Here is a 12,921-nt window from a genome sequence, read left to right as displayed (position 1 = left end):
ATCATTCCTCATAAAATATTAATATCATAGGATATATAACAGAAATTTATTAGCATCACTTGCTAAATTATTCAATTTATCAATCAGACCCTTTATTCACTAACATCAATATTATTAAAAAGTTTTTATTTTTTTCACTTTTAATATTAACCCACATTCTAAATAAATAAAATGGGAAATGTGAGGGAGAAAAAAGAGTTTCATGCAATAAAAATCACAAGTATGCAATAATGAGATAAGATGATTGGTTGCGGATAGTGATACGGGAAGGATGTACCAGATCAGATCCCGACCTAACTCGAATATTGGGCCAGCTATCCGGTTGAGACATGAGCCAATCATGCATCACATATGGAAGGCTCCATCCACGCTAAGGTCAATAAGGCAACGCTGTCATAAACGAAAGGTCGACTCCAAAGACAATTAGGCGGGGCAACTGCAAAGGGATCTTGTTGGTTCACAAAAAGGTAATCCGCACACTATTTAACAAAAACTCACCAATTTGGTAAGGCACAAACACTTTATTGGTGAATTATTGTGTAGCACTTCCACGAGATCTTAATATGATCATCAATTAACTTAGTCATCAAAGGCAGTTGACCGGCATCCTAGCCGACCCGCGTCTAACCTCTTTTGCAGATTTCATCATTTTCATATTCAGGAACGCAATAGAGAGTCGGCCGGTTGAGTTGGAACCTTGGTTGAATCTAAAACAGACGGTGTAGGAAGATAAAGATGATCGCATAGGGTAGGGAGTGTCACTGATATATTTTTCTCCTATGGACTCTAGGGGGTTTCATTGATAAATTTGGTAACTTAGGTGGTGACATTAATTTATAGAGCTAACGCGTAAGGAGGTGTTAGAAAATTTCCAATATATATTGTTATATAGGGGTCTAATCGTTAAATGGGAAAACTCAGTGGGCGGCATTAATTTTAAGTGGAAGTCAGGGGGTCATGCTGCAAAATTCCCAAAAAGAAAATAAAAAATGCTGATTGCATTTTACAGTTCAGGATAGCATATCTGCTGCCGCCATGGGCGTGTTCCGATGAACTGAGAAAACCTCGGCTTCGGAATGTCTCTCACGTTATTCTCTGGCGTCTCAACTCGAGCTCAGCTACCTTCACCTTCCTTTGTCATCACATCTCACCTCGGCCGGAGCGCAGTACCTACGGCAGCCACACCTTCAACAAACCACGCTGTTCAGCTTCCTCTTCCTTCCGCTCCTACTTCAGTTTCAGTTGCGACGTCAACACCGCAACCTTCGTTATCTTGCGCTCTTCAATGTCCTCACTTCGAATCGTACACACCACCTCCTCGTTCTGCACTCGCAAAACCATTCCTCATTCAGAGTGTGTAAGTAACTTTCTATTTATTTGAATATGCAGGTGCTCAGGTTGTACTCACGAGTGGGACCTTCACCGTCCGCCTATTCTTGTTGAAGCCACGGATTTCTTTAAGAAACTCGGCGTTTCCGACTTCAACTTCGACAGTTGCAGACTGGTATAGACATCGCTTTGCCGATTTTTTTTCTTCTTCAAGAAACTGGGTTCATTTCTCTTTACTAAGTGAATTTTGATGCTTTCGTACTCATAAGTGGGGTTGGAGATGTCGCGCAAAACTAGCCGTTCGGGGTTCTTCCGTTAGTCCTTTAATTGGACTTTATCAAGAGGGTTCACACAATGTCGTTGATATTCCTCTTTGCAAAGGTCAGAAATATCATCTTTTTACATGAAGATTTTGTGTAATGTTTTGATAAGATTTTGAATGATTGCAAAATTCGAGTTTCTGGCTACGGAATTTACAATCTGGATGCTGTGTACTCTGGGAATACAAGTAATAATCGTGCGGGTTCCGTGTATTCTAGGACCTGTTTTGAAATTTTGAAATGCTAATTTTGCATTTCTTTATTGCTACAGCTCATCATCCTAACATTAACATCGCTGTTGAACTTCTAAGGCAAGGCATGTTCACTACTTTCCTGCCAAAATATTGTTTTTTGTTTGAAAAATTCTTTAATATATCTGTATTGTCGGTTGTTATGCTTATAACCTTCATTATCGGGTTTTTTATTATAAGGTATTAGGACGTTGGGTGTTAATCCATATAATGAGGATGAAGGGACAGGTGAATTGCGATATGTGCAGGTCAGCAATGTGACTTCATTACATTAAGTTAACAAAACAACATGCCACTATAATCTCGAAGCACAATGATAGTAGTATTCATTTCACTAGTATGATTTTGATGGTTGTGTGCAGATGGCTGTGACAACTCACAATACATCACTTCCCATTGGTGAAAGATACCGAAATGGTTTAAATCTGCACCTAAATTCATTTTATATGATAGTTACACTTGAATTTAGTTATTCCATGGAAAGATAATAGGAACATATAAACATTGTTGAACTTTCTTGTTCCTTAGGTAAAGTTCAGGTTAGTTTGGTCTGGAATTCAAGGGATGAGAAGTCACCTGCCGCAGAAAAATTAAATGCATTGGTTAATGTAAGTATATCATTTCATTTACTGTGCCATCTTATATATTGTCTTTGGAATTATAAATGTTCTTGTTCCAATTGTGGCGTGCAGTTTTTATGGAAAAATGGTGGCCCAAGGAGCAATCTTCATCTGATTCACTCTGTTTGGGTTAACTTTCAGACATCAACTAATAATGTAAGATGGCTAAACATTTGTATTTTGCATATATTACTGGCTTCTCTATTTTCCCATCTTAATGCAATGATTTTTTCTTTCTTGCATTTTTTTCCCCCGGGGTGTGTGGGGGTGGGGCGGTCGACTTGAAGCAGGGAAACCTGCAGGAGATTGCTTGCAGACAGGATCAACATAATAAAGAACAAACTGGAAACTTTGTAGGCTCTATTTCCCCCATGTCTACATATGAAAGGACATGAAAAAGAAAAAAAGTGAAGAACAAGGAATATAGATGAAATGGGAATGAGCATAGTAGTCTATCTTAGCCACTGAAACAAACCTTTCAATGCCAAACACTTGCAAGCAAGCAATAGAAATTGCATAGATCATGTCTTGAGTTTTAGTACATCTGATGGAACCTATTTGTAGCTTGGCCTCGGCTTTACAAAATAGAAGTTTTCAGAAATAGAATCCAAACGAAAATAGAAACTAGATCTAACTAAGAGGAAACAAAGAAATAAAATAAAAACTTAAGAAAATAGAACCTTCTAGATAAATGCTACGAGTATTTTTTTTGGGGGGGAATCTAAAATTAGAAATTTGTAACTTGCTAAAAATGAATTATATACTAAACTAATAGCAACTTCTAATAGAATATTCCATCAATGTCCAGAAGCTAATGTTCACACTGGCGGTCCATATCAGCACCCAAATCACTGTTCAAGTGAACATTGACTGATGTGAATAGTAACTCCTCTTGTTCTTTAACTGTTAAATTTCTGCATTGGTCCCATCTCTCGTCACAATGGGGTTGCCTTACGGGATGCTCCATCAAGGCAACAGGAACTCGCCACAACATCAGACCAGGCTGCCACTACAGCAGTTGCAACCCACAACCTTGCTGGGCTGGTTCCAGGGCATGTTTCTGCAGCTACACTTAGACCTTTGATCTACATCAGAGGGAAGGGGATGGGTTGGAGTAGATAGTTGAGGGGTTAATACTTGCTTGGTTAATTTTGTTTTCCACGTCTTATGACTCTTATCTCTTTCAAGTAATAAATTGGGATATCAGAACCAAATAAATAAAAAAACGAAGTGAGTTTAAATGGTTAAGAGCTGCAAGAAGTAACAAAGGAGCTAAAAAGGAACGCAAGCAAGATTGTTTTCCCTTGATAAACAAAATAAAAATTGATCAAATTCCTATCTTAGTGGAGGAGTCATAACTTTAGAGTGACAGTTCAGTTATACAATCATTATATACACTTTTACCAGTAGAAGAATAGGGAAACCATGAATTGCATTACTCCTATAAAAAATCTATATAACAATTGCAGATCTCAATGTACCATTCAAAGTCAGCAAGGCCATATTTGAAGAGAGACATCAATACAATGCATTCATACTTCATAAGAGAAGAAATTGTTCTTTTGATTGCATCATACAGATAAAAAATATATAGAACAATTGTGAATCACATCATACCTTTCAAAATCAGCCAAGCTATACTTCAATACAATGCTTTCTTGCTTCTTCATCTCAGGCTTGTTATTTGATTGAAAGTGGTCTCCAGCCTCCTCAAGGATATGATGGTTGAATGTTCTCAAACTATTCTGCATAAAAACAGAAGCAGATCATTCCACAAAACTGAAACTTGAAGATTTTAATGGCCAGATGCTGGTTAGGTTAGACAGGGTGTTGCATACCCCAAATGACCTAAAACTTCTCTATGAGGAAGTAATGGTAGCACTATACGAAAGAAGAATGCTTCAAGCAGTGACTTGATGATTCAACAAGCACCCTTTTTGTCCACCTACAGGATAATGGGGACTCTTTATATCCAATGAAACGATAACACATGAGCTACTATGGCATTCCTTTGTGTTTTATGTTGTTTTATTTTATTAATTAAGGATGTGCTCACCCTACTGATATTAAAGACAAGTGCACCCATAGACTAACCTTTTTAAATGATGTGAAACCACTTCCTATTCTTGATATTATTGTGTTTAATTTTTTGCTCCTCTCCCCCACTTTCTTCCTTTTTTTTGGGTTAATTTTGTTGGATAATTGAGTTGGCATTCTGTCGAAAGATCTTCTGTTTCCTGCACCACTTCCTTCTGGTTTTGTAGGCATTTAGTGGGAGTAGCTTCTGGGAAATTTGGGTTTTTAGGTCTTCTTTCATGTGATTTGTAGGTTATGGTTAAAAGTTTTTATCATCATGCAGATAATTTTTGGAAATAGGTGGAGACATCTAATAGGAGAGAGAGATTTTTGGGAACAGGTTGGAGGAATTGATATTTCTCTGGATCCCTCAAGCTTTGGCCAGGCAAATACACGGGTATGCCTTAATCTGTCAAACTCTTGGGATTTTCATGTTTGAATTGGAGGTTAGTATTTGCATATTTCTTATATTTGCTATTTTCAAGGTTTAAAATGAAGAAAGTTATTGAGTAAAAAAATGTAGATTTTGAAAATGAATAATGTTTCTGTGACAATTGTGTTATTAAAATTCAATTAATTGAAAACGTTGATTAACAAAATATGCTGCCGTGTTTATGTACATCTTTAACTTAAAGAGCAAATTTCTGTGCACAAGGCTTCCTCTACTGTAGGGTCCGGGAGGGGCAAATGCACACAACCTTGACCCCGCTTCCTGGAGACCTTTTCCATATTTCAAATCTGCAACCTGATGGTTGTAATAGCACAAGTTAACCATTGTCCCAAGGTTCACACACTGTACATTTTTTATGGGTAACCAAAAAATAGTGATATGTGAAATAAAGATACAGTCCTAAGTTGACAGGGTACTGACTGTTATAACAACAGTAGTTTGGGATCTGTAGTGTCCTGTGCTCCTACCTTATGATGGGGTTGTGAGTGCTGCTGAAAGCTTAAAACCACTGATACAAGCTAAAGATATGGCAAACCATGCAAAAAGCTACATTATTAACTTAGATACAATGATTTGACAATGGAAAAATTATTGCTGAGAGATATTTTCCACCTAGAAGCAAACTTTGTGTATCTTTGTTTTTCATTTATTTTCCTTTATATTTTGGTGGACCCTCTTCATACTTATTATAGTCTTTCACTTGATAATTGAAGGTCACATACTAAGTTTATCTTGATTAGATTACAGATTCAGCCTTTGTATTACTTGATTTATCCTTGCAGGCTTTTGATTTGCTACTTAGGAAGTTGCAAAAATATGTACCCTATGGAGCATCTGTTGCTGATTTATATGGAGGAGCAGGTGCAATTGGGTTGTCATTAGCTGTTGCTAGAAAATGCAGGCAAGCAAGTGCCGTAATGGCTTTATTGTGTTCTCTGAATGCTCAAAGGCTTGGCTTCCTTAATTATATACCCCTCATGATAACTATTTTATTTTTGCAGATCTGTGAAATGCATAGAGATCAACAAAGAGTCAAAGGTTTCTTTTGAGAAAACTGTTAGCCGCTTACCAAGTTCTGTAGATAGCAGCATCAGCTGGCACCATGCAGATGCTTCAACCGTTGGTGTTCAACTCTTATTGATCATAGATCTCTTAGATGTGATCTTCTTTAGAGCTTGATGCTTACGTTCATGATTCATTGACAACTGTATCAGGAACCTTTTTCATGGCTTGAAGGATCTGATGTGGTAGTAGTTGATCCTCCTAGAAAAGGGTTGGACCCTTCTGTAGCAAATGCACTGCAGCGTATTGCATCTTCGACACATCAAGCTATGAGATCTGAAAGGTATATTGGTTTCATTAGTCCTTTTGTGCTTTGCTAGAAACAATCTGTGAATCTCTTAGGGCACTGTAAACCTTGTAAGCATGCCTGACAATGTAAAAATGCACCTCCCCCAACCCGCAAAAGTAAAGGAGGAAAGAAAAGAAAAAGATAGTGTATTAAGTAACATTACTTGGTTACTCAGTTCTTCCTTAAAGCCAAAAGATGAGAAGAGGCCTTGGATTTTACGTGCAATGGAAGCTTCTGTCAAGATAGAAAGCAAAACAATCCAGGAGAAAAGTGCAGCATTGCCTCAAACTCTTATTTATATAAGCTGTGGATGGGAAAGCTTTAAGGAGGTATTTCATCTTTTTGGAGTAGCTTAGTACTAATTTAGAACTGATTTTGGTTGAAGTAGCTGATTATCTGTTTCTAAGCTGCTAATGCAGATATCATTGAACAGGACTGCAGAACTTTGATGTCTGGTAAAGCATGGCATTTGGAAAAGGCACATGCGTTCAATTTCTTTCCAGGCACCAATAGGTAATGCTTTCCTTTCTTTGTCTCCACTCATAATGATTTGAACCTTTTTTTTTTTTTTGTGGTATTCTTAACTGTATCACCAAAATGCTGCAGACAGTGTAGGTTAGCTTGATTTGTATGCACTGAAACGAATTACCGGGGCCATTATGTACATGGATTCATTTGGATGTTAAAAAATGAAGAAGGTTATAATCTAAAGAAGTTTGGTATGCCATACTTTTGAACATATGATATTCATTAAGAAAGGTCTAACATGTTGCCCCATTTCGCTATTCTGGATACCCAAGGAACAGCCCAATTTTTGTTATCCGGGGGTCTTAGTCCCACTATTTGCTTACCCCCCCCCCTCTCAACCACCAGAAAGAAAAAGAGAGAACTCCTGTTCCTTTTTGGCCTTTTCGGCTGCCCCCTTCCCCATGTCCGTCTCTCTTGGTCAAGAGGTTAGTATTATTAGTCCATTTTTTTCATCAGTATGCTGCCCAGCTCTTTTTTTTTCAATAATTCATAGACGATAAGAATCTATTTTCGCAGTCACTGAGGAGATGATCTCATGTACTATTTTCTTTTTCTAGTATAATCTTTTGATCTGAGTGGTAATTTGGAAGTCCTCAAAGAATGTGCTCTTGGGACACACATCAACAACAGCAGCAGCAACAACAACAACAACAACAAGAAGCCTTGTCCCAACTAAATGGCGTCGGCTTCAAGGGACACACATCATATGACATTTTCTTTGTTTCATCGAGTTATAGGATAACTGAAGCAGTACATTTTTGCAGCTTTATTCTGAGACAGAGGATGCAAAATATGCCATTTTCTTTGTTTCCTTTTGAGTATTGATTACTTTAATTAACTCTGGATGCAGCATTGAAGTCTTGGCAGTATTCAAACAGGGAGCAACCAGCTTCAAGAAAAAGAAAGCAGGAAAGATGAAGAAGAAGAAGAAATGACTTAAATATATCTGAAATATGAACTTGAAAGACCATGGAAGCTGTCCCTACAGATGAAAATGTAATCCACTTATTCTTGACTTGTGATGTACCGGGAAAAAAAAACCGAAGCAAAAACTGTGGAGAAAGAGGAGGTTGTTTCTTATTGCTTTGGATGGATGATATAATTTATGGAATTGAATATCCAAGTTATAAGAACGAGATAGAGTATGTTGCTTAAAGCTGGTTTATGTCTTTCTTCCTAGTTCTTTGCTTTTTGCAAGGTGAGGAAAGGCACTCAAAATGTTGTGGCTCTTCAAGTCTTGTCTGGTCAAGATCCCCACCACAGGAGACACCTACACACAATTTGACACACAAAAATATTAATCAGCTCTAGTTCTTAAAAATAAATGTTTTTCTTGATTTTGATTTCTCACATGCCAAGCTAAATGTTTGATCTGTGGGATGAATAAAAATTTGTTAAATGGTTATGAAGATTTGGTACTTGAAAGGAGTATGGCTTACCTAAACTCCTATCCTGTACCCTCAAACCATAGGAAATGAAATACTTGCAAAATCATTGTTCAAGTTACGAATTCCAAAAAAATAATTGAAAGAAAATATTTAGTTCTATTTTTCCTCCCATGTGGGGTGGGGAAGTGAACTGTCTGATTTACTCACCCCAGTTACTTGATACTTTGGCACAATTAGCAAATGGCGGAGCCCAACCAGTCGGAAGAGCACCATAGCCTTGGCAACTGACATGTTCTCTACAACCGTGTATGGGGTGGTGTTGGTGAAAGGATGCAAATCTACGTACATCTCCATCTCTTCCTCTGTTATAGTCACCTCAATCTTTGTACTCATCTCTGCCAAGTCAAGTGAGGTAAATTTCTTCCTTGCTTCCCACTCCTCTGTTCTCCTTCTTCCTGTCAGGAACCATTTCTTATTTAGCACTGCAATGAGGTGCCTTCTCAGGGTCAGTCCATGCAGTTCTATTGCTCCATGGAGCAGTCTTTCTGGTGCTTCCGCTACTCCATCAACAACAGGAAAGCCATTGTGTGTTGTGTTTTGCAGGACTTCAATTATGCGGCCCACCTTTTCCACACCATGAAGAGTGACCAGAGGTAGCTTTGCATTAGCTAACTCAGCTACAGTAAGGTTTCTCATCCATGGTTCAGCATGGGCTGGCAAGAAGGCCATACCTTTCATGTCCAGCATGATCTCATAGATGCTTGGGTTGAAGGTGTCTGCAACGGTTTTGGCAATGAGTAGGACAAGCATGGTTATAGGCAACAGGAGGAGATTGTTGGTGAGCTCAAGGAAGATGACGCAAACTGAGACAGTCATCCTCATGGAGCCAGCCATGAAAGCAGCACCACCAAGAACAGCACAGAGCCCCTGGTCTATGCCGGCATAGGGTTCCATGACAAGACCCAACAGACGGCCATAGGCTGAGCCTGTTAGAATGATTGGTAGGAAAAGCCCGGATGGGACAGCAATGCCCAAGGTGATTGTGCCCAAGATGCAGTAAATAGCAAAGAATATGAGGAGGGAGTAGGCATTGAATTCAGTAGGGGTGGATGTGGAGAATATGTTCCTAACAGCATCATCATTAGTAGAATGGAGGAGAGTGGCCAGGTCATTGTAATAGCCAGGAGGGCAGTTGAATTGCTTGAAATTGCCAACTCGGCCAGTGGTTGGGCATACGGCATTAGGAAGGGAAGGATCACAGGGCTTGCAAGTGGCAAGGAAAGGAAGGCAGTAAAGACACACAGAAGTAAAGACTGAGACAGAGAGAGTGAGGAGGAGACTGTGAAATCTACCTTTCCTGCATGAAACCAGAGGATTAACCATATTAACTATCAGTCATGTAAGAAAAGCTTAGAAGAGTAGTTGAGATAGGGGAGAAGGAAGTAGCAGTCTTACCTTTTAATGCAGCCATAGAGCCTGAGGACCTTGTGCAGAAGATAATTATATAGGCTTCCCAATACTCCACCAATAACACCAATTATAGCAACAGGGACCAGGTCTGCTGCTTTGTACCCAACAGTAACAGAGCTAACATCAAACATGATCAGGCCTCCTTCCCCAAACAACCCACATTGCCCTGAGTGGCAGTACTGTATGAATGATCTAAGCACAACCACCACCACAGCTGTGCTAAAGAAAGTTCTCCAGAGTAGGGCACTTCTCCACCATGATGTGATCTCTTCAAGTGCAAACAGGACCCCACCTATGGGGGCCCGAAAAGCAGCAGAGACACCTGAAGCAGTTCCACAGGTGATGAGATCTCTGCGGTCTCTGTCATTGTTGAAGTAGCGCAGCCAGCGGAAGTTGACGTGGCGATTGTTAGGCTTACCTTGGCCAAACAAGTAAGCTATGCAGGAACCAATGTGCACTAGTGGTCCTTCCCTCCCTAGATCCAATCCAGAAGAAACAGCACCAATGGTTCCAATGATCTGAAAAAAAGAAAGGTATCTCTTCAGAACTTCCCAGAGATGAATCCAGTTTTATTAGAAAATTGTCACTTCCATGTTTCTAACTGTCAGTTTATACCATGATTTGAAGGTGTGGATGTGTTCAAGCTTTTCAAATTACAGCATAGTGAACATAATCAAGTAATGCTGACTACAGAAACACTGTGGTACCCAGATTTGGTACAGTTCACTGAGTTAGAGCTATTGAGTAGTTTATGTTTTGGATTCATGGTAGCTTAAAAACGGAATCTGTGTGGTTTATTTGGTTTAGTTAGTTATCCAAATTGGATTGAGAACATAAAGAAGCTTTTATGGTCAAACCCAGAAGACTTTAATTATTTTCCTTTTCAAGACTTGATTCACTGATTGAAAGAGCCAGCCACCTTGACGACCAATGTGGAAGCACCAAACATGTCTGGAGTATCAATTCCATTGAGATAAGCTTTGATCTCAGGTACACCTGGTCCAGCTGCTGTAGGTGCAAACACCAGACACAGAACAGCGGCAACCATGGTGAGAGCCAGATTGGCTCCTGTGAAATAGATGAAACCTGTTATGTATCTGTACAAGAAAAATACAAACTCAAATTGGAGGACCTGAAAGAAAGCTTAAACAGCGATGAACCTCAAATTGTTTATATTGAAATGGGAGTAAGAGAACAGAAAGATTGGCCAACCTCTTTTGCCTAATCAAGTTATCCACCAAAAGAATCTTGAACCCAGCAATGTTCTCGATTGAAACATTGATAAGGGCGGCAAGAATACCAGTCAGAAGTCCAATAAGCAAGGCCAGCATCCATTTCATAAAAGTATACTGCAAGATCTGCACTGTGGATCTGCTTCTCCAGTCATGCTTAAAGAGATCACTCTCATTGATTCTGTATCAGAAAATAAATACCCAGTTAAATTTCCATGCACCAGTGTGTCCACAAACCATAAGAAGAGATAGAGATGCAGTGAGTAGTTCAATTCTTACTCGTAATCCAAGCTCTCCAACTCAATGATCTTGGAGGGGGGTGTTGGGTTTGTTTGGAGTAGTGGTTGTTGGAGAGAATTACTTTCAGTGTCGCGTTCCTGTTGTTCTCCTCCTTCCATTTAGTGAGTAATTGTTGTCTCTTTGTCAGTTATGAGCAGAGAGAAGTTGCAGAATCAAGATTAACAGGAATAAATGGAGCTCTTGCTGGTTCTGGTTGGTCTTTTCTGGACGTGGAATATGGGAAGACGCATCTGTTGTTGAATTATATATACATTATCAATTTGCTGTCCTGGGTCTCACCTTATGAAGGAAATCTTTCAGCTCATCAATAATGGAGAAGTCACATTGTCAGGAGAGAGAATGTTAACACGTCAGCTTTGAAAAAACATTATTAAATGGAATTATCTCCTCTCCAACCCCATCCCCTGTTTTTTGGATACTATTTTATTGGAATCACTTCCACTCTGTAGGTTAACATTTCTCCTTATGAATGCAGCAATTGGAGTATTAGTTTTCACTACATTAAAACTTGACTTCTTTTAATGGCGTTTTGTCTCATCTTCATATGTTCTTTAATGGATAATAAAGTAGAGTTTTTTTTTTCTCTTTTTTAATTGAGATTTAAATCATCTATCAATATGGATATGCTAGTCATGCATTCTTCACCTGAACAAGGGTAACATGTGAAGAAGTAGTGGTTAGATAATTACACACCGTTAGATAATTGACAAGGCAATGATGCTGGTCTTTTCGGATGATTAGCCACACTGAGACTAAGACACGGATGACCGAAAACCCGATCCAATAATATCGCGTGAGTGAAGAAGGGCAATGCCACAAGGAAGCTTCCACATCATTATGATTATTGATGATGTGAATCCTTCTTATTCACGGCTCTTATTTTATAAAAAACTGATAGATTAGATATACTCTTTAATTCTTTCAAAAAAACAATCTTATCATCTCAAATGAGTATTAGAAACATCAAATAATGAAACTGCCTTTTTTTTTTAAGTCATCTTTTCACGTCTTCATAGACACATAAGAACCTCATGACCAGATAGGTTTGTCTATTTTTTTCCTAAAATAAAAAAATTGGAAACAAAACAGACAAAATGCCGTTTATGTAGTTGTCTTAAACATGAATTTATAGGATGAAACAAACGAATGATCGATCGAGTCCATTATTAAATGTGTTCAGCTGAATGATTCAAACCCATTGATTTAAGACAAAAATTGCGATAAGCATATGCTTGATTCTATTTTGCTTTTGATAAACAAAAAGACAAAAATGTCTGTTTTGAAATTGATGATAATTTTATTGTCATAATGTATGTAGGTAGACTATTCAATGATGTTGTGACATGAAGAAAAAAGGCACCACAAGTTGATCTTCTTTTATTTTTTTACACTAAGGATTTTTATTTTATTTTATATAAAAATAAATATTATCTTTTCTCCAAAGGTCATTTGTATGAAAGCTTAAAAAAAGATTAGTGTACAATGAAGCCAAAAAAGATACACCCCTTCCCTATCTTTAGTAGCTACCAATAGTGAAGAGGAATAAAAAAATTCCATTAGTTGCCTAAGAGAGGCTACCTCCTTAGCTGGAGGATCAAATCATCT

At 38.4% G+C, this 12,921-nt stretch overlaps 2 protein-coding genes across 3 annotated transcripts; one reads left to right on the top strand and one right to left on the bottom strand.

The window, feature by feature from the left end:
• The first annotated feature begins 952 nt into the window (after positions 1-952).
• On the top strand, positions 953-11,276 carry LOC149020015 (S-adenosyl-L-methionine-dependent methyltransferases superfamily protein). 2 transcript variants are annotated; one of them, XR_016172137.1, is made up of 15 exons: positions 953-1,303; positions 1,390-1,504; positions 1,599-1,710; positions 1,921-1,965; positions 2,081-2,148; positions 2,263-2,317; positions 2,429-2,508; positions 2,593-2,676; positions 4,880-4,993; positions 5,830-5,948; positions 6,049-6,166; positions 6,262-6,392; positions 6,574-6,727; positions 6,818-6,911; positions 7,777-7,864. XR_016172137.1 is itself a non-coding variant. In XM_089148024.1 (15 exons), exons 1-15 carry the CDS (start codon positions 1,077-1,079, stop codon positions 7,859-7,861), a joined length of 1,587 nt encoding a protein of 528 aa, XP_089004150.1. In that variant the 5' UTR covers positions 955-1,076; the 3' UTR covers positions 7,862-11,276. The 2 variants fall into 2 exon arrangements, 1 of the variants encoding a protein (XP_089004150.1); XM_089148024.1 differs by having other exon boundaries at positions 955-1,303; positions 6,832-6,911; positions 7,777-11,276.
• Positions 8,089-11,467, bottom strand: LOC149020014 (chloride channel protein CLC-b-like). The gene is made up of 6 exons (XM_089150977.1): positions 11,296-11,467; positions 10,997-11,197; positions 10,704-10,881; positions 9,770-10,302; positions 8,522-9,671; positions 8,089-8,196 (listed from the first exon to the last, which is right to left on the bottom strand). The coding sequence occupies exons 1-6, from the start codon at positions 11,412-11,414 to the stop codon at positions 8,089-8,091; spliced, it is 2,289 nt and encodes a 762-aa protein (XP_089007103.1). The 5' UTR covers positions 11,415-11,467.
• Positions 11,468-12,921: the final 1,454 nt, after the last annotated feature.

The sequence above is a fragment of the Hakea prostrata genome, chromosome 3 (assembly GCF_041222555.1).
Source record: "Hakea prostrata isolate BN-2017 chromosome 3, UWA_Hpros_2, whole genome shotgun sequence".
Classification (NCBI taxonomy): domain Eukaryota; kingdom Viridiplantae; phylum Streptophyta; class Magnoliopsida; order Proteales; family Proteaceae; genus Hakea; species Hakea prostrata.
Note: the sequence above shows the minus strand (reverse complement) of the source record. Positions and strands in the feature narration are given on the sequence as shown.